This window comes from Caloenas nicobarica, chromosome Z (genome assembly GCF_036013445.1).
Source record: "Caloenas nicobarica isolate bCalNic1 chromosome Z, bCalNic1.hap1, whole genome shotgun sequence".
Classification (NCBI taxonomy): Eukaryota; Metazoa; Chordata; class Aves; order Columbiformes; family Columbidae; genus Caloenas; species Caloenas nicobarica.
The window spans coordinates 28,814,800-28,838,609 of record NC_088284.1 but is presented as its reverse complement, the minus strand read 5'-3'; the positions used below and the strand labels follow the sequence as shown (position 1 = coordinate 28,838,609).

The following is a 23,810-nucleotide window of genomic DNA, read 5'->3' as shown; positions in this document are numbered from 1 at the left end:
CATAATTTGATGATTTTCCGAAGTCAATGTCTTTATATAGTCTGAAAAAAACCTTGACTGATAAGCCGTATCATCTCACCTAACAGAGCAAGTAAAAAATGCACCCTGTTAATATTTCTTTGATTGCAGAGGCTGCCTAAACATTCACACCCGGTTAAAATTAAGCAAGAAGAGAGACTACATGGAAGCACCACGGCAGGTAACAGCACACCTGTGCACTCCAACGTACGGTGCGGAGGAAGAGTTCGGCTGACGCTCCAGCCAAGCGCAGCACCGGGGGCACGGGCAGAGTGCCCGGCACCCCCGGGCACCGCTGCCTCCACATCTGCCACGCTCAGCTCACCCGCGTTACATACACATTTACAACATCCATACCTGTCCTTGCCCAAAGCATATGCTTCACTCCACCACTGAAGAAGTTGAAGTAGTTTTTTTAAACTTAAAAAAAGCCTCCCCCTTTGCTTCACTTGGTTTCTCTCCTCTAGCATTTGCTAGTTTCCATTCCCCTGACCTGTCTTTTGCCCACAAAGACAATGAAGGGAGTGGAGCATCTCCCTTATGAGGAAAGGCTGAGGGAGCTGGGTGTCTTTAGCTTGGAGAAGAGGAGACTGAGGGGAGACCTCATTAATGGTTATAAATATGTAAACAGTGAGTGTCACGAGGATGGAGCCAGGCTCTTCTCGGTGACAACAAATGGTAAGACCAGGGGCAATGGGTACAAACTAGAACACAGGAGGTTCCACTTAAATTTGAGAAGAAACTTCTTCTCGGTGAGGGTGACAGGACACTGGAACAGGCTGCCCAGGGAGGCTGTGGAGTCTCCTCTGGAGACATTCAAAACCCACCTGGACGCCTTCCTGTGTAACCTCATCGGAGTGTTCCTGCTCCGGCGAGGGGATTGGACTAGATGATCTTTTGAGGTCCCTTCCAATCCCTAACGTTCTGTGATTCTGTGTGATTCTGTGAACAAACCCTTCCACTTGTGCTTCTTGAGCACAGTCCTCACGGTCTGCAGGGACAGGCTGACCGGCGCTGCAGGAGATGCACGGGCAGGGACCACCGCCCTGACCTCCTCTCCCCGCACCGGCCCTCCCCTTTGCCCCTTGCACAAACCACACTGTGCAGGCACACATCCTGCCCTCAGGACCCTGCCCAAATTCTGCTGGTGGCAGGGCTGAAGCAGACACACCAAGCATGACGCTGTCACACCTTATTTCCTTGGAAGAGCTTTTTTGTGCAAGTTTTCTTTGTGCAAGGTCCTCAACACACCTCCACATTAATGTTTCTGCATTTAATGACCTTCAGGGACTTAATTTTGTGCAAGAACACCCTGTTGTAGAACTGTTTCAATTAGCTATCCGGTTCATCAGCGAAGCAGCAACAGAAGCCACTGTCTTCCTGTAGCAGTGTCAGTCCTGCCACTTCTACAAGGAGCACGCTGGGACCGCAAGGACACCAAAACTGGGGGAACTGGAAGACTCCTCAAGCTTTGATCGGTATAATCTTCTGCTACTGTTTTAAAGTCAGGCCTAGCTGTCAATCCAGAATCAAGAGAAAAACAGTATATGAAAAAATGTAATTTTAGCAAAAAACATAATATATTATACAATATTATAGAAATATTGTATATAAATAGACAACACAGCTGGGCACACACAGTCCAGGAGGTTCCTGCAGAGCACTGATGATAACTTTTTAACACAGGTGATGGAAGAGCCAATGAGGACAGGTGTGCTGCTGGACCTTGTGCTAACAAAGAAGGACTGGCTGGGGATATGAAGGTTGGGGGGTCACCCTTGGCTGCAGCAACCATGAGATAGTGGAGGTCAGGATCCTGCGTGGGAGAAGCAGGACAATAAGCAGGATAACAATAAGTAGGATTACAACCCTGGACTTCAAGAGAGTTAACTTTGGCCTCTTCCAAGGTCCTACTTTGAGGAATCCCATGGGATCCTCTAGAAAGTTGGGGGATCCAAGAGAGCTGGTTAATATTCAAAAATCACTTCCTCCAAGATCAAGATCATTGCATCCCTATGAGTAAGAAATCAAGCAAAAGGAGCTTGTCCCATCATGGATGAGCAAGGAGCTTCTGACAAAACTCAAATGGAAGAAGGAGGGTTACAGAATGTGGAAAAAGGGAGAGACCACTTGGGAGGAATATAGGAGCATTGTTAAAGTGTGCATGGTTGTGGTGAAAAAGGCTGAGGTCCACTTGGAATTCAATCTGGCAAGGGATGTCCAGGACAAGAAGAAGGGCTTCTTCAAGTACATCAGCAGTAAAAGGAAGATTAGGGAAAATGTAGGTCTGCTGCTGAATGAGGTGGGTTCCCTGGTGAGGGATGATACAGAGAAGGCAGAGTTACTGAATGCCTTCTTCATTTCCATCTTTACTGCTAAGACCAGCTCTCAGGAATCCCGGACCCTGGAGATAGGAGAGAAAGTCTGGAGAAAGGAAGACTTTCCCTTGCTTGAAAAGCATCATGTTAGAGATCGTTTAGACAAATTGGACATCCACAAATCCATGGGCCCCAATGGGATGCACCCACGAGTGCTGAGAGAGCTGGCAAATGTTATTGTCAAGCCACTCTCCATCATCTTTGAAAGGTCTTGGAGAACAGGAGAGGTACCTGAGGACTGAAAGAAAGCTAACATCACTCCAGTCTTCAAAAAGGGCAAGAAGGACGACCTGGGAAACTACAGGCCAGTCAGCCTCACCTCCACCCCTAGAAAGGTGATGGAACAGCTCACTATGGATGTCACCTCCGAGCATGTGGAGGAAAAGAAGGTTATGAGGAATAGTCAGCATGGATTCACCAAGGTGAAATCATGCTTGACTGATCTGATTGCCTTCTGTGGTCATATGACTGGCTGGGTAGACAAGAGGAGAGCAGTGGATGTTGTCTACCTTGACTTCAGAAAGGCTTTTGACACCGTCTCTCACAACCTCCTCATAGGAAAGCTCAGGAAGTGCGGGCTGGATGAATGCACGGTGAGATGGATGGAGAACTGGCTGGATGGCAGAGCTCAGAGGGTTGTGAGCAACGGTGCAGAGTCTGGTTGAAGGCCTGTAGTTAGTGGGGTTTCCCAGGGGTCAGTACCGGGTCCAGTCTTGTTCAACCTGTTTATCAACGACCTGGATGAAGGGATAGAGTGTACCCACAGCAAGTTTGCTGATGATGCCAAGCTGAGAGGATGGGATGATAAACCAGAAGGCTGTGCTGTCATTCAGTGAGACCTGGACAGGCTGGAGAGTTGGGCAGAGAGGAATCTAATGGTGTTCAACACAGGCAAGTGTAGGGTCCTGCACCTGAGGAGGAACAAACCCAGGCACCAGTACAGGTTGGGGGTGACCTGCTGGAAAGCAGCATTGTGAAGAAGAACCTGGGAGTCCTGGTGGACAACAAGCTACCCATAAGCCAGCAATGTGCCCTTGGCCAAGAAAGCCCACAGTATCCTTGGGTGCATTAAGAAGAGTGTGACCAGTAGGTCGAGGGAGGTGAATCCTCCCCCTCTACTCTGCCCTGGCGAGGCCACACCTGGAGTACTGCATCCAGTTCTGAGCTCCCTAGTTCAATAAAGACAAAGAACTACTGGAGAGAGTCCAGCAAAGGGCTACAAAGATGATGAGGGTTCTGAGGCATCTTTCGGATGAGGAAAGACTGAGAGAGCTGGGCCTGTTCAGCCTGGAGAAGAGAAGGCTGAGAGGGGATCTTATCAATGTTTATAAATATTTTAAGGGTGGATGTCGAGAGGATGCAACCAGACTCTTTTCAGTGGTGCCCAAAGATAGGATGAGGAGCAGCAGGCACAGACTGAAGCACAAGAGATACTGTCTGAATATGAGGAGAAACATCTTCACTTTGAGGGTGCCAGAGCACTGAACAGGCTGCCCAGAGAGGTTGTGGAGTCTCCCTCTCTGGAAACATTCAAAACCTGCCTGGACACATTTCCTGTACGATCTGCTCTGGGTGAACCTGCTTTAGCAGGTGGGTTGGACTAGATGGTCTCCAGAGGTCCCTTCCAATCCCAACCATTCTGTGATTAAAATAATCTTTAGTATGTTACCAAGTTTTATACATTTTCAAGAAAAAAAGTACTCAGAGCTGAAACCTGTGAAACTATAGTAGTCACAGAGCCATCATATAAGTCCTATTACCTGCCCCTGTGCTCCACAACTTTTGACAGAGAACAAATAGCAATTTAAAAAGGTTTAATCTTTGCCATAACAAGTGAAAGGAGATCAAAGCAGGCTGATGAACGAAAAGAAAATACTGAACACTCTCACAAATACAGTAAACCAGCATGCTGGAACAAAAGAATCACAATAAATCTTCCATCTCTGTGCCAGATTTCATCCATTGCCTAGCCAAGAAAGTCGGGACTGAATAAAAAAAAAAAAAAATCACCAACGAAAATTAAAGTTATGTCTGTCTTCCAAAAATTCTCAGCTTAAATACAAAATGTATACTATAATGTTTGAACTGGCAATGTACCCTTACAATTTGTTGCTAAAAATTCTTTGTGTTACTAAAAGTTTACATGTCATTGAAGTGCCAGAAAGCACATTTACATCTTTACAATTGCCTCTTGCTCTCCGCAAACAGTATTCCATTATATTTTTCTAGTACACAGCTGAATACAGCAGCTGTGAAATTCAGGAATGCCAGCAACCAATTAGTCTGGCATAAACCTCGTCTAGCATATAAAGCAAGACCAAGCTGCAAATGCTACCAGCCAAATCGATCTGCAAAGAGTGATTGAAGGCAACATCCCTGATTTCTGGTGCATTTCCTAGAGTTGGTATCAACCTCTGAAATGTAAATATGTCCATGTAAACATGAGCATGCATTATGACAAACTGAAAAAGGAAAAAGTGATCCAAGAAAGACTAATTTCACACACATCTCAAAAACAAAAGAAGAAAGTAGAGCCATAGTGCTGATACACTGACTCTTCACTCAGTGTTTCTTCTATTACTAGTGCCTCTCCTCACATGATTAGAATTCACATCACAGGCTAAACTTTTTCTGGGAAGTTGTTCCATTGCTATACAGCTCAAAACTCAAGGAGAAGTTATTTGAAAAGGCTATTATTTGTGTATGTTCTGTCATACAGTGTGTGGCATCTGGCTTATCTCCTACTGACTAGAGCATAAAGAAAATATTGCTGGAAATACAGCAACAGAATACAAACATATGTGAAGCTGACACTTTACAATTACCTTAAATACACATACGTTACAATCTTCTCACCCTAATCAATAGAAGTGAAGAACATAAGCTCTTTTCCCTCTTTTCCTAGTCATCTGATGAACATTCCACAAACAGAAGAAAGTAAGCATAAACATCTGCAGAAACATCAGATAAATCCTCTCTATTGTAGGAGTTCTTAGGGCAGCAATTGGTGCAGAAAAAGGCTCAGGAAGCAGCAGCAAAAGCAAATAACCAGGGCTAAATCAAACATTTTACCTAACTCTCAATCTAGGTAGCAGAGCCAACTGATGGCAAATACCAAGCTGTACTTAGATCCTTACCTCCAAGCAAACTGAACGTTTTCTACCTGCAAAACTTCTCCAAACCACCGCAATTTTGAAGCAGTGATCAGTTACAGTACTAAAACCATAGCCTTTTCGTCTTCCTAATACTTTTCAGAAATGTCAGTTTCAGTGTTAAATATAGGTTGGTGTTTTCTAAATTACAGTCTGGGCTACAGCACTGGCTCACATGAGACTTAACCCCCTTCACACTCTTCCAAGTGACTCAAGAAATAAGGCTTGAAAAACACCACAGCCTTTCCCACCCTTCCACATAAAGTGCCCACACTCCAAAAGACACCATATTCACACATGGCACACCAAAGTTTTGAAGTCTTAGAAATATCTTTGGCCATAATAATTAAAAATTTACACACAGGCTCCGGATCAGGCTGTAGAAAACAAAGGTTCATAATTTCCAGTATGACATTCTCATTCCTACCCCCAAAACTAGGAGCAGGACCCTGCCTGGCAGCGTTACACCACAACCATCACACAGTTGCTTAAGACTCGTTAGCTCAAACCCAGGCAATTACTTTTAGCAAAACCAGGCTATGGCAATGTTAATGGACCCAACATTCAGTAAACAAAACTCACAGCTTATGTTACATCCTCTGAACTTGCCACTTGTTTAGGAGCACGGATGTGTTATATTAGCTCAGCCAGTAGTCTGTCAGCCAAGCACTGCGCTCATCTAAGTGCATCAACAGTAGATGTTTCATAGATGAATGCAAAAATATACTCCAACTTAACATCAGCTACGGAGTCTTGCTGAGGATGACCACTGCAACAGAAACTACCCACCCCTTGAAGTACTGTAAGAGGCATTTGTGAAATAGCCAGGATTTTCCTAATCATATCCATGAGGGTCTAACATGAATGCTATCTCATCTAGAGACAGCTGGACAGGATTGACCTTCACCCTCTGCCACTAGATATTCAAAAATTAAAACTGTGAAAAGAAGAATTTTCTTCACTGTCTTTTAAATATAATACAAATGCCAAGTTACATGTACAACAACAACCAAAAAAACATGTTTAGGAGAAACATGAAGCTGCAAATCCAGAAGCAGCATTTACCAGAATTACCACGGTCCAGAAAACTGCCTCCTGTGCTACGGGCTCCAATCCAGGTGACTGTGGTGAAAAGGCTTTCCTGCTCTCACAGAGCTCACGGAGGTGAAAAATAACCCTCTAGCCATCGAACAATGCCTATGCCAAACTTCAAGGAGAAAACCTAAAAGAAAAAGAAAATTCCAGGCTCGGTGTCTCCAGCAACTGTGGCGATATTGCTATTCAGGCAATCAGGATTTGTCCTGGTCCTCCCTGCGCTGCACAGGCAGTCCTGCTGCTGATCCCCCAAGGAAAAGCTGGCGGTTACTAGGGACAGATGTTTCCTTCTCCACAACACTAAACATGTTTGATTTAATTTTGTTTCAAAGGTTCATTTATCCACAAACAAGCAGCCTTTTAGTTTCTTTGTATCTACCACAGTTATGCTTTAGTTTTGTTTTACTTAATCATACAGATTTATTTTGGTTTTGTCAGCCTTCTTTATTGTCTTGTCTGTTACCTTATAGTGTTACCACACTGTCAGTTAGGTCACTAAACATATACAGTACTGCCAGATTTCTAAAGCAAGTTCTTAAATACCAATAGAAAGCCATGTAATTTTAATTAAAGATATTTTCATATTTGTGTTTGTGAATGATCCCTCACTACCAACTCATTTTGTTTTATTCTCTATATTATCACATCGATACTCAAGCTCTTCAAATGGCAAGCATGTTACAACATTTTATGACCTCTGTAAATCTCTAGGACATAATACACGGGAATTTTCAGAACAGAAATTAACATTACCCAAAACAAGTTTCCCATAACTGCGTGTATATTTCAGCTTTGAATTAAAATCCTACTTAATCTACTCTTGCCCCCATCTAGAAAGCTACCAAACTCAGAAAAATCCCCATCTAAGATATGTATCTTATTTCTGTGCAAAAAGAATCAAATGTAGTACTTTAGAAACAAAGTTCACAGATCTTGCTGACAGTCCACGAACAAATCAGGAAGGGGAAAAAACTCCAACACATAGACATGCCACTGAACTGTGTACAATATTTAACTTCAAAATACAAACAGCACATTTAATGTCCCTCATGCAGCAAGCAGGACACAAGCAACTTTTTGGTTTCCCTTGCATCCAACAGCAACAAGCACCCCCATTCCGAACCACTAAATTGTAATTCACTGTGCTCAGCCTACCCGAACTTGTTTACTGTCCACACTGATGCACCTTCTCTCAGGCAGTTCCCTAGAGCTGCATCCCAGTGCTGCTGTCACAGTTTCTGTTTCTCTATTAATTGTCAAATCTCCAATCTTTTCACATTGTGATTCATTGGGGTTTTCCGCTGACTTTTCATTTTGCAAGCCAATCTCTAAAATACCCCTCTACATTCAAAACAAATTTCCTGTGGTTTCCTCACTTAAGAGGAACACTTTGCTTTCTATTTCCCTTCAAGGTAGGTCCAGTTTCTTTTGAGGGTGGGGAGCTAATAGGCTTTCAAGCACATTTCAGAGGGCATTGATTCACATCAGTGAGCTCCTCCTAAAACGTATTCCCTTTATTCTCTTTCAGAAGCTTCAGACAAGGTTGTCAAGATTATCTCACCACCGTGGCATTTAGAAGCTACAGCTACATATTGCATTTGTAGGTGTCAGTGTCAGAGCGAGATAGGAGACTTGTTTTTCAAGCAGCTCAATTCATAAAGTACCACATCACAATGGCTAACAGATGCACTGGTATTTAAGTATTTATCATGAAGTTATATCTTTGCTCTATGGTTCTAGTCATCCTATAATTTTTAAGAGGATGAGTTCTCCACGAAGCCACAGAAAAAGATATTTGGAAGGAAGCACCCATCCAATCGTATGTAATACATAGTACTGAACACATTGCACCTTTCTGTTATTAAGGAGCCTGCCTCTGCTGTCCACCCCACAGAGCTGCACTAGTACCTTGCTGTCAACATATACAAACTTTTTTACAGATTCCATGTGTTCACAGTCATTTAGCACTGTCTGCTTTTTTTCACAGCTTGTACAAACACACCTGTAAAAGAACAGAGAGCCACCTCTACCAGCTTCAGCCTCATAGGAGTATCTCCTTTTCCAACACTGCCAACCAGGCCAAGGTGCAATATCCCACCGAAGCTCCAGACTGCTTTCCACAGGAGCACTCACTGCCAAATAACAGTAATTTTGAGATTGCACACACTTTCCCCCTTGTCACTTCATCCTGGTACTCCACGCTTATTTTGTGGTTAACTAGAATATCAAGGTTTTTTGCCTGTCATTCACGGTTTATGATCTCCCAATCTATAGAAAAAGCACATTTACTTGGTGCCACGTTTTATCCCAGTTGTTTCGTTTCATAGACCCCACCTGGAGTCCTGCATCCAGCTCTAGAGCCCTCAGTACAGGAAAGACATGGACCTGTTGGAGAGAAGCCAGAGGAGGCCACAAAAATGATCGGAGGTCTGGAGCAGCTCTCCTGTGAGGACAGGCTGAGAGAGCTGGGGCTGTTCAGCCTGTTGAAGAGAAGATTCCAGGGAGACCTTATTGCGGCCTTTCAGTACTTAAAAGGGGCCTATAAGAAAGATGGGTACGGACCTTGTAGCAGGGCCTGTTACAATAGGACAAGGCCTAATGGTTTTAAACTAAAAAAGGGGAGACTCAAGCTAGGCATGAGGAAGACATTTTTTACAATGCAGGTGGTGAGACACTGGCACAGGTTGCCCAGAGCAATGGTCGATGCCCCATCCCTGGAGACATTCAAGGCCAGGCTGGACGGGGCTCTGAGCAACCTGATCTAGTTGAAGATGTCCCTGCTTATGGCAGGGGGCTGGACTAAATGTCCTTCGAAAGTCCCTTCCAACCCAAACTATTCTGTGATTCTATGGTATTTCCTAATTTTGCTGCATGATACAGATCTCCAGAGATGATACTCTCACTCTACCATGGTAAAGAAGTTTCCCAAGAACAATGTTACTTTCTGTGTTACGGACCAGGAATGACTAACTTAATGGATGGGAAAAACCAGGGAGCTAGTCCGAAAACTGACCCTAGAAGGCACACTTTTAGGTAGAAATTATTAGGTATGCTACCATCACCTGTCTCAAATACATTACTGTATTAAAACTTCATATGAATCACTCTCCATACTCCACAAAACATTTTCCTGACATTCAGAGAAAGTTACAACTGACCTTCCTAATGGGTTGATATCAGTAACGCTGCACAAAGCCTCTCTCATGCCGAGGTCCCAGCAGGATCAAGCTGGGGTCAGGTCACTCCACATCAAGCTCCAGGACTCACCACCGTGTTTACTCACTCCACCTCTAGGACATGAGTTTGGGACACAGAGACTAGAAGCACTTCAGCATCTGTCCTCCACTGTTTGCTACTACTTTTATTTGAGGCACTGTATGCTCCTAGAATGCCTCAATTATATGCATAATTTTCCCCCTCGTTTTAGCACGAAATCAAGCAGGATGGGCTCTAATCACTTCCAAAATCAATGTGATGGTACACATGCTCTTACCAAAATACGCCATAACTCATGACCAACCTTCTCATTCTCACACAGCAGGCAGGACTAGGTTGTAATAGAAAAACCTCAAGTCCCAGAAATCACCTCTGCACCTTTTTTCCAGACCACACCATGGACAGAAACCCCAAGACAACTGGTACCAGTTGGTTCATGTCCACAGCACCTCTGGGACAGCACCTTTCACAACACTTTGCTCGCAACTACAACACTTAGTGTGCAACCCAGGTCCCTCAGCTGTGCCTGTGCAAGTGAGTAGTGCACTGCAACAGCAGCAGCTCTGCAGAGCAAAGCTGGTGGTGCTGGAGAACAGACATTCATACCACATGTTTTGGACGGGACTGGGCAGGGGGTTTAGTGCCACAGACTGAGCACCTCATGTTGCAGCGCATCAGGGACATACCTGGAATGTACTCTCCAGCTAAATTTCATCCAAATGGAATTTAGTGTGCTCCAAGGCCACTTTCGAAGCTAACTAAAGCATAGCACAAGTGTGTAAGCGATGATCAGAACGTGCCCAAAGTCCATTCTTGATCTGAACTGAAATGCTTGTACAGGTGTACCCCTCTGGTAATAAGTGGCATGCTGAGAGCCCTAAGATCTCATAGTTTGTTTTTTCTAATGGTTATTCACCTTGACACAAAGGTGAGAAAACTGCATTGCAGCCTCCCAGTATGATGCTTTCAGATCACAAACAGGATCACGTGCTGCATGCCCAGGGATGTGCACAAGAATATGCAAGTGTGATGCAGAAGCACTTGTCTGAGCAGTGACAGCTAAAATGATGCAGTTCAGGTCTCTCCCCAAGAACCACTCAAGGAGTTCAGGTTTCCTGTTGGAGGCTCACTCCAGATGGAAGCCTGGACACGAACTAGCACATGTGCAATAAGAATGATCACCGTACCAGACACTAGACTAAAAGGAGGTGCAAGATAAATTCACAATCAGAACAGTCCAAACCATGAAATACTTCTAATCCTGTGTACAAGATTACATGCAAACAAGTGCTAAGGAAGGAGGGGACTGTTTTCTTCTATGATATAGGCCTTTCAAAACATTAGTTAGAAACTTAGACATCATCTTCCAGCCTGGTGTTCACTTACTCTGAATTACACTAAATTTTGGATTGGATCCTTCAGCAAGACAGCTTTTTGGGTAGTCAGATGACGTGACTTCAAAAGGGCCTCTCAAAAATAAGCGAGTACACAAAAAGGTGGCAGATGAGCTTCAACATAGACAAAAGAAAGATAATCCACCCAAAGAAAAATGATCTAATTTACAGGTACACAATGCTGAAACTAGAAGTTACAACTCAAGCAAGGGATTCTTAAATTAACACTTCTCTAAACTCATTGACTCAATATGCAGCTGCAACAACAAAAAAGGCCAGTAAAACACTGGCCATTGTCAGGAAGCTACAGTATAAAAGCAAGTATAATTTTCAAACTGTAAATAAAACCTTGGTACACTCACATCTCAATTACTGAGGCAGTATTCTTCACACCTCAAAAAAGATGTAGGGGAATTAGAAGAGGTAGAGAAGGACAACTAAGACGACAAAGAGAATGAAGATATTAAGATGGATGAGACTGCTCACTGTGCTGCGTTAACCAAAATTGAATTAATTTTCTTCATGCAGTTAAAATCTTTTCTTCTTGGTAGCTAGCAGAGTCTTCTGTTTTGGATTTAGTGTGAGAATAAAGCGGTAACATTGCTTTTCTCTGGGATGGAGTTAATGTTTTCTTCTCAGTAGGCAGACCGTGGTTTTGGCTAGGTACAAAAAGAACATAAGAATTCACTGATATTTTGGTTGTTGCCAAGGAGACTAAGGATTTCTTCAGCCTTCCAGCTGCAGGTGCAAAATAGCATCTGGGAGGGAGAACATGCAAGACAGCACCTAGATTGACATCCAGGCTGGTCAATGAAATGTTCCCCACCATTAGCGTCACGCTTTGTATATAGCTGGAGCCGTCTCTTCTGCTAGTTGGAGAATTTGGTTCCCTTCAGTTCCATTCCATTTGGAGTTCCATGTTAGTTCAGCCTTTTGTCATTCTACCATTCTGCAGCTGGCCAATGGGCTTTCCACTTTTTGACTTTTTGGTGTCCTGCTGGGATCAGCTGATCGAGACCAGAGTAGTCTCCTTTCCAGGACTGGCTGTTCAACACTACAGGAGTTCACCAGCAATTATGCTGCAGATAATTTATTTTATTTTTATATACATAATGAAGATAAGTATATTACTATCATAATTATAATTATCTATAATAATATTATGTTGTCTTATTAAACTGTTCTTATCTCAACCCATGAGCTTCTCCCTTCCTTTTCGATTTTCTCCTCCATTCCACTTGGGGGGTGACAGGACAAACAAGCAGCTGCATGGTCCTAGTTGCGGGTTTTTGAGGAAAAGACTGTGAGTGGATTTGGTTGCACTTTACAACCATAAAGGACAAAATTAGCTGAAACTGATATTCACCAAATCCTGCAACACTAAAGCTGGATGTATTCTCTTAAGGCTCATTGGCTTCAAGCATATAAAAGCAGCAATGTACTTACCTATGCAGCAAGCAGGGAAATTCCCTATCTTGCTTCCACAAGAGGATGTTGAAGCAGACAGCGTAAGGTGGGTCAGAAAGGTACTCAATAAATTCACAGAAAATAGGTCAATAAATGGATATTTAATAGGACTAGACACAGATGTATTTCTGATATCCCAGATATAATTCCAGATACTTGGGGAAGACAAAGACTGCGGACAGTAGCAAGGCTGACCTGCTTTCCCTAAATAGCCTCTCCTGCCACTGTTGGGTTAGAGGAACCATCAGTCTAATCCTCTGATGTACTTCTTATGGTAGTGGCGAGGGTAATTTAAGGAGAAGGAGGAACCTCCAAAAAGGCAGAAATACTTCATAAGCTTTTAAGGGAAAAAAAGGGGGAAAAGGGGAAAAAAAAAGTCATTCATTTTTCCTAAAGTAATCTTCATTTTGTCATATTCATGAAAGCAATCTCCGTTCCAAAGTGTAAAAAGAGCCCAAACCAAAACAATAATCCACCTGTTTTCAACATTCCTGCGAGGTTTTCCAATGCCTGCTGGTCCCTTTCATGGCCCATATGAACACCTCCAGTTCTCAGACTTAAGGAAGATTGAGCAACCAGAGCTGCAAACTTTATTCAAATGAGAATAATACATTAATGTATGCCATGATAGTATTTTCTGCCCTCTATCACATTTTTCTTTTACTGTCACTTCGTAAGTCAAAGTTTTCATTCAATTCCTGGTAATGACATTTGCGTATTTCCTCTAAGTTGACAACTCTTAAACAAGTTGCAGGAATAGTTCGATGTCTTCTTATATATATTTTTTTAGTTTTGTAAAACTGAACATGACTTGACATTTTCGTACATTTAATCAGCAGTTCCTTGGAGTGCCTTAGAACAATTTCGCAGGCAGCTTCTTTAAAATCTTTTAAAACTGTTTATGAAAGTTCCTTTCCAGAATACTTTGCTATATACTTCTACACATCAAAGTCCTCTGTGTTCAGTATAAATTTCAATATGGTTATGGTATGCAGGAGCAAAAGCAGATTCAGTCAAGTATCTCTTTCAGGCAGCATTGGGGTTTAGTGGTTGTTGAAACTTTTTTAGCAAGAGGATTTTAGATTGTGGTGTACTCACTTGGTGTGGTGAATACCCTCTGCCAAAAAATTGAGATGACTTGGCTGGTTCTCTCTCCCTTCCCCCTTTCTCATTTTGTTTGTTGCTTTAATAAATGGCAAAGACTTCTTTTTCATGATTTTCTCTACTTTCTCTGAAGCTGACAGTAGCTGCCTAGAAACAATAGCTTCTTCCATCACACAGAAAATTTCTACCAGCACCTTCTATAGAAGATGTTTTCAAATGGTACCGTTTGCCTTTCATGACCCACCCTGTCAAATAGTGTCTTGCTGTTTTTGTTTCGTTTTTGTTTGGTTGTTGTTGGGGTTTTCTTTGTTAATTTCCCTTACTTTGCAATATTACCTTTAGTAAGAATATTTACCATTACCTAATTTATTACAGAGCTGCCAACTGTTGCTCCTGGTTAAAAGTCAGAAGCCTTTATTCTCATACACATTTAAAGCCTGTATTTTTCCTGTATCTTAACAAGGTTCTAATAGCTCAAACCAGCAAGAAAACTGGGAATAATATTTTAATTCTTCTCTGTGGTTTGATGAAACTTATTGTAACTTAAAAATCATTAGATTGTGATTTATATTTACCTCATTCATCACCACCTGAACCCCTATCCTATTAAGGTGTCAAGATTAACAGAGAAGTTCAATTCATAGAAGTATAGAAGAACATGCAAACATAACCCAAAAATGAATCAAAAACTTGGAATATTCCAAAATCTAAGTGTGCATGTGCTTCTCAGATTGAATTCATTTCCACTGCTCTCTCCTAGAGCCAGAGATCCTCATCACTGCATCATTACGCTTGCCTGCATCTCCAGTAAACACTTTAATAGATCAGTCGGATATACACCTCCAACTCCCTATGTAGCTCAGACACAAGTGTAAAGTAACACATTTTAGTGATTGCAAAATATGCAGCACTGTGCAACAAAAATTCTATATCCAAACCCTGAAAGGGCACAAATATGCTATGCACCTTGCTTCTAAACTCATGCTCTGCCTACCACCACTCACTCACACATTCAGTGTGTTCATCCACTGAAGGCAACTCCTAACATACTACCCTGCAAGTAACAGAAGGGACTGAAAATACAGTTCCGACACCTGGGATTACACAGACCTGTCAGTGCCTGACGGGAGCCATGAGAGAGTCAAACTCGCACTTGACAAAGCTTCAGTGGGACTACTGCTAACTTCAAAGCACGTTACATTCCCCTACAGGAAAAGCACAACCATCCACTGATAAAAATGAAACCAAAGCCAATTTTTTTTTGTTATATGCAAGTTACCTGAAGTCACTTTGTTACTGCTTGGGACTGGACAATTAGTTCTACAGAGCTGGCATAGCAGAAGTGCCAAAGATTGCGGTAGACTGGTCCCATTGCAAGTCTGGGAAACTTAAAAGCAGCTCATCCCTGACAACACCAGAACTGCTGCTAGGTAAAAACAATAAGCTATACTGAAAGTGGATTATTTGAATAAAGCAAAATAAAAAAAACATACTACCACATTCAAGCCTTTAAGCAGCAAAATCCCTAATTCTTCTTTCTCAAGAGTCAAACACAAGACACAGTGTTGCTAAATAAGACTCCATAAAAAACAAAACAAAGCAACACAAACTGATCAAATGGCTTAACTATTAAATCTACTTGGTAATTCACATTTTTTTAAATCTCACTTAAAGTTTCGATTAGACACACAGTTACACAGAGTTATTGTCAAGAACCTCTACTTACTCCTTTTAACTAAGCAATTCTAAAATTAACTGGGATCCTAGCAACATAAAAGAACAACCGAATTTAGACAATAATAGTAGAGTTACCAAAAGTCTTCTAGGCGTGTTCTACTCATGTAAATGATTCAGTGCACTACACACATTAAAACAGCCTGATAAATTCATTCTTTTTTCCAGGAAAGGTACTTCTAAGGTAATTTTTTACGCAGCTTTATTACCTCATGTCTAACAATCTAGCTTTACATTTTAGAAATGAGCAAATTCGAAGACAGCAAAATTAACTCCACAGAACACTTTTCAACAGGGAAATGGCTATACCATCTTCAAGACATCTGCGGCTGCTCTGTGTCCCAGGTGCGATGACCAGGCACAGAGAAGTGATACAAGAGAAGAACATCCCTGTTCTGCCTCCAGCGGTGGCTCCACCTGAGAAAAGCATTTCACATGTCAGGTATACTGCACTGCCTTCTAGTAAATCAATGGGTTTGGATGTTTTAAGACACAACTAACCTGTTTATCACAATACCCTTGGGGATATGAACAAAACACATTTCCAGGGTATCAGAGACAGTCAGTCATGTCACACAGCCATATACTACAGAATTCAAAGCATTCCTTTACAGAGGTCGAAAGCATAGGAAAATCACATAAATCAGCCATCTATATAGTGGGAACACTAGAGCAAACTATAGGCTTTCTAATTCTTCGAGTGAAAATAAGAAAACAGTACTCAAACAGCAATATAAAACTATGGACAATTTAATGAAAGGAAAGAGGACAGAAAAAGCAGAAACAGCACACGTGCCTGTACATACACAACATGAACAGGTTTGAGGATACACCTAACAGCAGTTTAAGACAATCTACACCTGGATTACCAGTTTTGGTGCCCTCACTCCCTCATTTCCCTTCAACACATCTAACTAAAAACTAACATCAATGCAGTGGACAGACAAAAGCAGTCCAGAGTTAAACATATTAAACACACGTGGAATCACACCAACAGTCAAAATTAACTGTAGCTGACTTAATGATAATGAGTGGCTAACAGTCTTAGGTAAGTATAAATACCTCTACCCAAACCCAGGAAAAATTGATCCCAACAATAAAGCTAGGAACATTCATTTTAGTGTTTACATTCAGTTCAGTATTGAGAACAATTTACATAAAACCTCTATTCAACCGCAAGCAAATTTTTAAAAATTTCATTAGAAGGAAATGTAACTATTCCCTCTGCCCTTCCCAAAAATAAAGACTTCTGAAAAGACACAGTGGTAAAATTAGAAAACACAGATAAGCTTTCAAGCAAGCAAACTCAGCTGTTCATATACATGAAAGCTTCTTCCTGTTTTTGAAACAGATGAACAGATAAAACAAAAAAGTGTACTGCAGCTCCATAAAAACCTTTTACCCTAGATCTGGAAATACACACTGAAAGCATTTATGCTCCCCAGTAATTTTACCTATGCTACAGACGTATAATGAAAAATTTACTATAAAAAGCCAACTTCTTCTTAAAAACTCTTCAGTTTTAAATTACAAACAGTGTTATGCCTGACCATATATTTTGTCTACTACACATTGCCGCTACTGGACAAAGACTGCTTGGCAGTCCTTACTGTGGATTTCTATATTTTACTTTTTGCATTACATTAGAAATTTAACTTAACTCTGAAAAGTTAACAAAAACATTTAATTTATCAAAAGTAATTGTATTATTTTCCTCTATAGACTAAACATACTGTGAACAATTATAGTGAACATCACATTTTAGTGTTCGCCATGGGCTCATCTTCCTGATCCTGAGTCCAGTCACACAGTACAGTGAGGAAAACAAGATAACCCAACAAACAATAACATGGAAAAAAAAGTATTTTGTTTTAATTATACTTTATGATATAAGTAATAAACATTTAAAAAGGAAGACCTTAAACAAGAACAAAGCAATGAAGTGAATTTACTCCATTCTGTTACTTGTTCCTAAAGCACAAAAAATGGCAGTGGCACATTCCACAGGTCAAGCCAACAAACATGCTTCAGGAAAGGAGCTCACTCTGCAAATACTTCTTATTCACTTCTCTACCTTGTCCTACGGTAAGTGGATGTACTAAAAGAAGTCGAAAGACTGATTTATCTTCTAGAGCAAACAGAGATACTTTTGCAATGACATTGATCTTCAGGCAGGCATCACCTCTTCCCAACGATTTATGGTCCCTTCCCACCTTGGCAAGGTGGGAAGTCATGCTTGGTGCCATAGCAGAATGGCAAAGTCTTTATAAAACCATAAGAAGAAAAGACAAGTAACACTGGGCTCAGGAAACAAGCCATCACACAGAGCAACTGGAAAGAGCAGTAACTTTATCTACCGAAAAGAAATAAATGAGAAATTACTCAACATGATCGGAGGGGAAAAAACATGCAATACAAGCTGTGTAATCCTCGTGGCCACATACAGCTCTTTTATAATGCTATATTAAACACTCCTATGGAACAAAGATGAGAAGACTCGCTGAAGATTAGGACTCTACCCTTGTCCTTCAAAAGCTATTTATACAAAATATAGAAGGCCTCCATAAATATCTGAGAATCTGCAAGTTACTGTGCAAATCCACTTACTGCATGGCAAAAGCTGAAAGCTTAAAAAGTGATTTCAAGAAGGACCCAGTAAATTTAACATGTCTTCCTGGTCAACACTTCTGTAGGAAAAAAACCCAGAAACTCTGGATGTAATAACATGAGAACCTACACTGGGTAACACAGCCTAAATGTTGGATCCATTAGCTCAACCCGCAATACCAAACTTGAAGCCTTGCCTGTGATCCGGCCACTATGGAAGGACAAAGACACATTGTGCCCATATGGCTTACATAGGGATTAAGTAATTGAGTCAAATGATTTAAACGTGGTAATCACAAGGAACAAAGAGATGTATGTCACCAAAGGAAAGAGTAAAAGCACATTACCATCTAAATCTATCTCCAAGAGCTTGTAAAATAGGGTGACTACCCAAACCTGAACAGAATTTTTATAGCGTCGTTATACCTTCAATCCCGCTATAAATTCCTTGTTGCTACTGGGAGTTGTACGTCAAGATCAACATCATCATACAGGATTACCCAGAAGACAGAGCATGTTACAGACCTCTCAAACCTGAGAAACACCAAGTTCACGGAAGCTGGGCTTTAAAGAAAAAAATTACAGCCCTTACCGTTACAAAAATTAGTCTCGTTCATGTCTGAAAGGCAAAACAGTTACCGTGATGTTTCAGCAAGCCTACAGAGGGAAGAGCTGCCAGCAGGATTTTGGACTACATGGATTATATTCGACCGTGACCAGTTCCAGCTGCTTCAGAGACAAGTGAAGAAAATTCTTAAGTAGGCAATTGCAAAATAACACAGCCACAGGCAAGATTTCTTCCTACCTCCCAACAGTTAGAGGATATTTAAACGACCCACTCAGGAAGAACAGAAACTAGCTTTTACAGTTGCTGGTGTATTTTTTAAAATTTTAGTGCAAAACTGAATATTCTTACCATCTTTCTTAAAATTCTGCTATGCTTCTAGCCTCCATCTCCTCTGGTAACAAGCTGCACGTGAAAACTGTAGCTAGTCTGTTCTCCTTCATCAGTTTTAGTTTTCTCTTTCAAACGCTGACAGCTCTCCTGTTTTTCTATTATGAAAAAATGCGCACAAACTCACAATCTTTCTTTTTTACATCATTTGATGGTTAATCCCTAAAAACTCTGCATTTTTCCTTTTCTGGAACTTCAGTCAAATCTTCAGCCGCTCTTCCAGTTACAAGAATGTCCCTTCTCCTCCTGCCTGTGACATTACTTCTGACACATTGAGATCAGAATTGTATTTCCCCCTTTGCTTTCAAAATGAGCAAATACATAACTAATTCCTCTGTCTTTCTAGGTAGTACTTCAGATCTGCAAAGACAAAGAGAATAGGAACAGCCTGAGGAGGAAATGGACAGAACACAACTGGAGTGAAAACGTAAACGAAAAACACCCATCAGCCTACTAAAGTGCCACAGGGCATAAGAGATTTATTCTATTTCAGCAACAGACTGAATTTATGAGAAAAAAAAAAGTGAGGTTTTTTTCTACAAGTAGTTATATAGGTATTTAACATCATTAATTGGATAATGTGCAAGAAATGGAGATACAGGTGTAAGTTCACATATAAAGCAGTGAGCTATTATTACACTATTTGAGTAAAGGGAATTCGTCAACAGCCAAATGCCTGTATTTAGACATCAAAAAGGAGCATCTTCTGGAGAAGTCTCGCAGGTACCTTCTGGCTCCCTCCCTTCTTCTCTAGCTTTCATAGGCTAAGGCACATTTTTCAAGGCTGGAAATACATTCCATTCTTAGCAATTTGCAATCTAAAACAAAGGAATTCCTTCCCATTTCCAAGACAGATTACCAAGGCACATTTCAAGCAAAAAATATAAATTATACTGAAATAAGAGGTAAATTTCAGTAACAGAAATTATGAACAAAAAAAAACCAAACTAGCTGACCACTTGGTATGCTCTTACATTACACGAACATAACTAGTTATTCCAGTTATAACGGGAATATTATCTGCGGCTCTAGACAACATCTATACCAATGTTTACCCACTGAGAAAAAACAGATACACAGCAAGCAGCTCTGCCAGCGTCGGTCCTTGAATATGCTGGGTTTTATCCAAACACTGGTTTTCATGTATTTTTGGCCATGATTTCTAACAATGCCTTTCATTTGTACAACATCTATTTTCTATTGAGTCCTATAAGAAATCTCTCATGAAACACTTAAGCCTAATTAGAACTTGTCAAAATGAGAGAACATGTAACTTTTCTTCCCAGAATGTTCTAGTCTCATTCTTAGGTTTATTATGTTTTGCAAGTCTTTGCAATTTTGTTGTAGCCAACAAGTATGACTTGTCACATTGATGTTTCACCAAAAAAATGCTTTCTGTTAGGTTTCCTTTCTATTTAAAGACAAATAGAGTAATCTGGAATTAATAAAACTCTGTATTCAGAAAAGTGTTTAACGTTACTGGTGGACAGATGGGAAAAATGCATACTTTTTCAAATGATCCCATTAACAAAGTAAAACTTTATTCTTCTCTGGATTCAGCAAATAAACGGATAAATACGGGCATTTTTAAAGAATTACTACACATACCGCTCAAAATAATATTTAGTTTTTAAAAAGGACTCCCTACAAACAACATGTAAAAAATAGCCCAGATCAACTCACCACTTTCTCAAAAAGTTTCTTAAACAGTTTTAATTGTGCTTTCAGCCAAGCATAGCTGATATGATACACAACCCCAACTCTACCTAGGACACAGCTCTGGGTAGAGCAGATCCAGGTAGCTCATTGTTTACTGAACCAGGAGACCATATGTGAAGACCTCCACTTCATCCTGGCCATGCATTTCCTACACACCGACACTGCTGGGGTCACAGATCCCTCTGTGAGCTATTGGAACTAGCACATCTAACCATCTTATACTGTGTTTAGTGAATCAAATCATCAATCAAATCATCATCAGAAGAAAATAACTGGCCACACTGGATGGGAGAGTTTGTACGAACAACACGGCTGACAGAGGCACAGGCAGCAGGACCGTCCCTTTGTTACAAGCAGCTAGATCAATTTTGATCACCAGTGCAACCACAGCTCAGGTTGGAAACCCACCTTATGAACAGCAATGCAATCTAGTGCTGGCTGCCCTTCAATATCTTTCTCAAAATGCCCCCTTCCACACACCTAGGACAATCTCTCCTACAGTTTAATAGGGAATTTTAATGACACAAGGCTGCAGCAGCCTGAGCAAGAATGGGGTATCTCCTCCAGCAGTCCCAAGAGAAAACAATCAGACCTCACAATAACCAGGACCCACTAACTCTAGTATGACACCGCAGTCACACGAGGACCAAGTTAACATAAATGCTCAAAACCCTACAGTTTGAGCAATTGCTATGAAGGCCTCCCCCTAGTATTACTGATGTCTAATGTATTAATGTGCTACATCACATGTGTAGGTCATACAACAAAATATGTAAATCATTAACAGTAATGAAAAAAAGCATTTTTACGTTCAAGAGTTACTGTCCTCACTTCTGACTTTACAAGCAAGCAGAATCCTGCAGAGGGAAAGAAAAACCCCCAAAACCAGCAAAGCATGCTCATGCCTTATTTTTCAAAAGCATACAAACCAAACAGTTACATTTATATTTATTAGAAGTTCACACAGACCTCATAAAAACAGTTTTATAAGTTGCTACAGTGAGGTTTTCTGAAACCCCAGACAGAGATTTGCAGAAGTTATAAAAATAACTGCCAGACCTATCAGATCCTTCACGTGACACACAAGCCATTAAGCATAAATTGAGGGGTTAGATTTACTATAGTGTCCAGCCAACACCAACCATTACTTTATTGTAGGGTTGAACTGCAGTATGGGACACAAGAAAGACAAGCTGCATAAAGCTTGTCAGCTGCTTGTTTTCTGGCTCATGACAAAACCATGCTAACTTCACTGCCTTTGACCTCGAGAGCTTTCTTCCATGAGAAACATCTGCTTATTCTTTAGCTAGCTCCTGAACCCTAGAGAGGAAAAAAAAAAAAAAAAAAAAGACTTTCCAGAAAACCCCAGCAGAACCCCACCCCAGTTCAGCAGGCTTCACAGACCTCCCAGAGGCCGAGCACAGATGACATAGTCTCACTCAAATTAAAGAGCTGAAGTCACGAGTGACCTGCCATTGATTCAGCCAACAAACTTCCCATTTCAGTTCTCTCCTACCAGACAAATATGAAGAGTTAGCAGCCTAAACCTGACACACATGCCTCCTTTATTCACGTGTATTTCTAGACAGCACCATACATCCTCCCTCCAGAAGATGCTGGGCAAGGTGAGAAACACTGGATTCCCAACGGAGAATTAACAGCTCATGGCCACAAAGAGCAAGTGCTCTTCTTATATTTCGATCATAAAGAACATCTGAAATAATGACATCAAGCTTTCTGTCAAGTGATGGAAGTGTCCAGAGACATTTCTGTCTGGGCATACTGTTGTGTCATTCTTTCAGAGCGCAGCTCGTACCCAGACCAAACAAGAAGTTATTTATTCATATGCAAGGCCTTCCCTCCCTCCATCACCTCATCCTCTCCCCTAAGGTCCTCCCACCTCCCTGCCCAAACCCCCGCCCGGGCTCTCCTCACCCACGCCCCTCTCCTCCCCAAAACCCCCGGACCACCTCCCTCCACGGCCGCCCGGCACGCCCCACTGCCCACCTCACACCTCCCCCCGCCCGCCGCCGCCCCTCCGTCCCGCCCTGCCCTGCCCTGCCCTGCCGCAGCGGCCCCGTCCCCAGCGCCGGCCAGCCCCGCCGCTCGCGCCCCGCGCAACCGCCCTGCGCCGCCAAGCGCGAGCGCTCCCCTGACAACCGCAGCGCGCGCCAGGCCCGGCCACTCCCCGGCCCCGCGCACACAATGGGCCCCGCGCGCTAGCCCCCTCCCCGCACCACCCCCCCCTCCCCGCGCCGCGCACCGGGGCGGCGGCGGCTCCCCGCCGGGGCCTGCGGCCGCTCGTCCGGGCCGGCCCCTCCCGCCGCCCCTGCCCCACTGACCATCGCTGCGCTTGATCTCCACGTAGATCCCTATCTGGATCTTGCCGAAGTTGGCCGCTGCCATGGCTTCATGGGGCAGCCGCAGGGATCCGAGGCGCTGCCGGCCGGGCGCACAGGGGGCGGGAAGGGCGCGCACAGCGGCGGTGGCGGTGGCGACGGCACCGACCGCGGCGGCTCTGGGAGGGCGGGAGAGAGGGGAGGAGGGAGGGAAGGAGGGGGAAGAGAGAAAAGGCGCCGGCCGGATACAACAGGCGCTGGGAGCGGCTGCGCCTGCGCGCCTCGCCGCGGCGTCACGGCAGCACCGGCCGCGGGGGAGGCGGGGGCAGACGCGCTGCCGCGGCCTCGTCAGCGTGCGGCGGCCCCTCCTCCGCCTCCCGCCCCGGCGGGCGCGTTCGGCCTGCGCTGCCCGGGCGGGTCTCCGGCTCAGTTCCCACCCGCGACCCAGTCATGAGGGCGCCCGGTGTCCCCAGCCCGCGGCCTTGGGGAGCCCCGCCTCGCTGTGGCCCGTCACCCGCGCCGGGATGCGGCAGCCGCTCTCACCGCGGCCCGTCGCTGCACCTCGGCCGGGCTGGCACAAGATGCGTGGCCTCGCTGCCCCGGGGCCGGCGCCCCACGGTAAAGCCCTGCTC

The 23,810-nt window shown here is 42.9% G+C and overlaps 1 protein-coding gene across 3 annotated transcripts in view; it reads right to left on the bottom strand.

The window, feature by feature from the left end:
* Positions 1-23,372, bottom strand: part of KIF2A (kinesin family member 2A) — a 57,151-nt gene extending 33,779 nt beyond the window's left edge. For all 3 annotated transcript variants that reach the window (XM_065655487.1, XM_065655485.1, XM_065655486.1), the window contains exon 1: positions 23,182-23,372. In XM_065655487.1, coding sequence (XP_065511559.1) covers positions 23,182-23,245 — 64 coding nt within the window. In that variant the 5' untranslated portion in view covers positions 23,246-23,372. The remainder of the gene's footprint in view (positions 1-23,181) is intronic.
* Between the last annotated feature and the right edge of the window lie 438 nt (positions 23,373-23,810).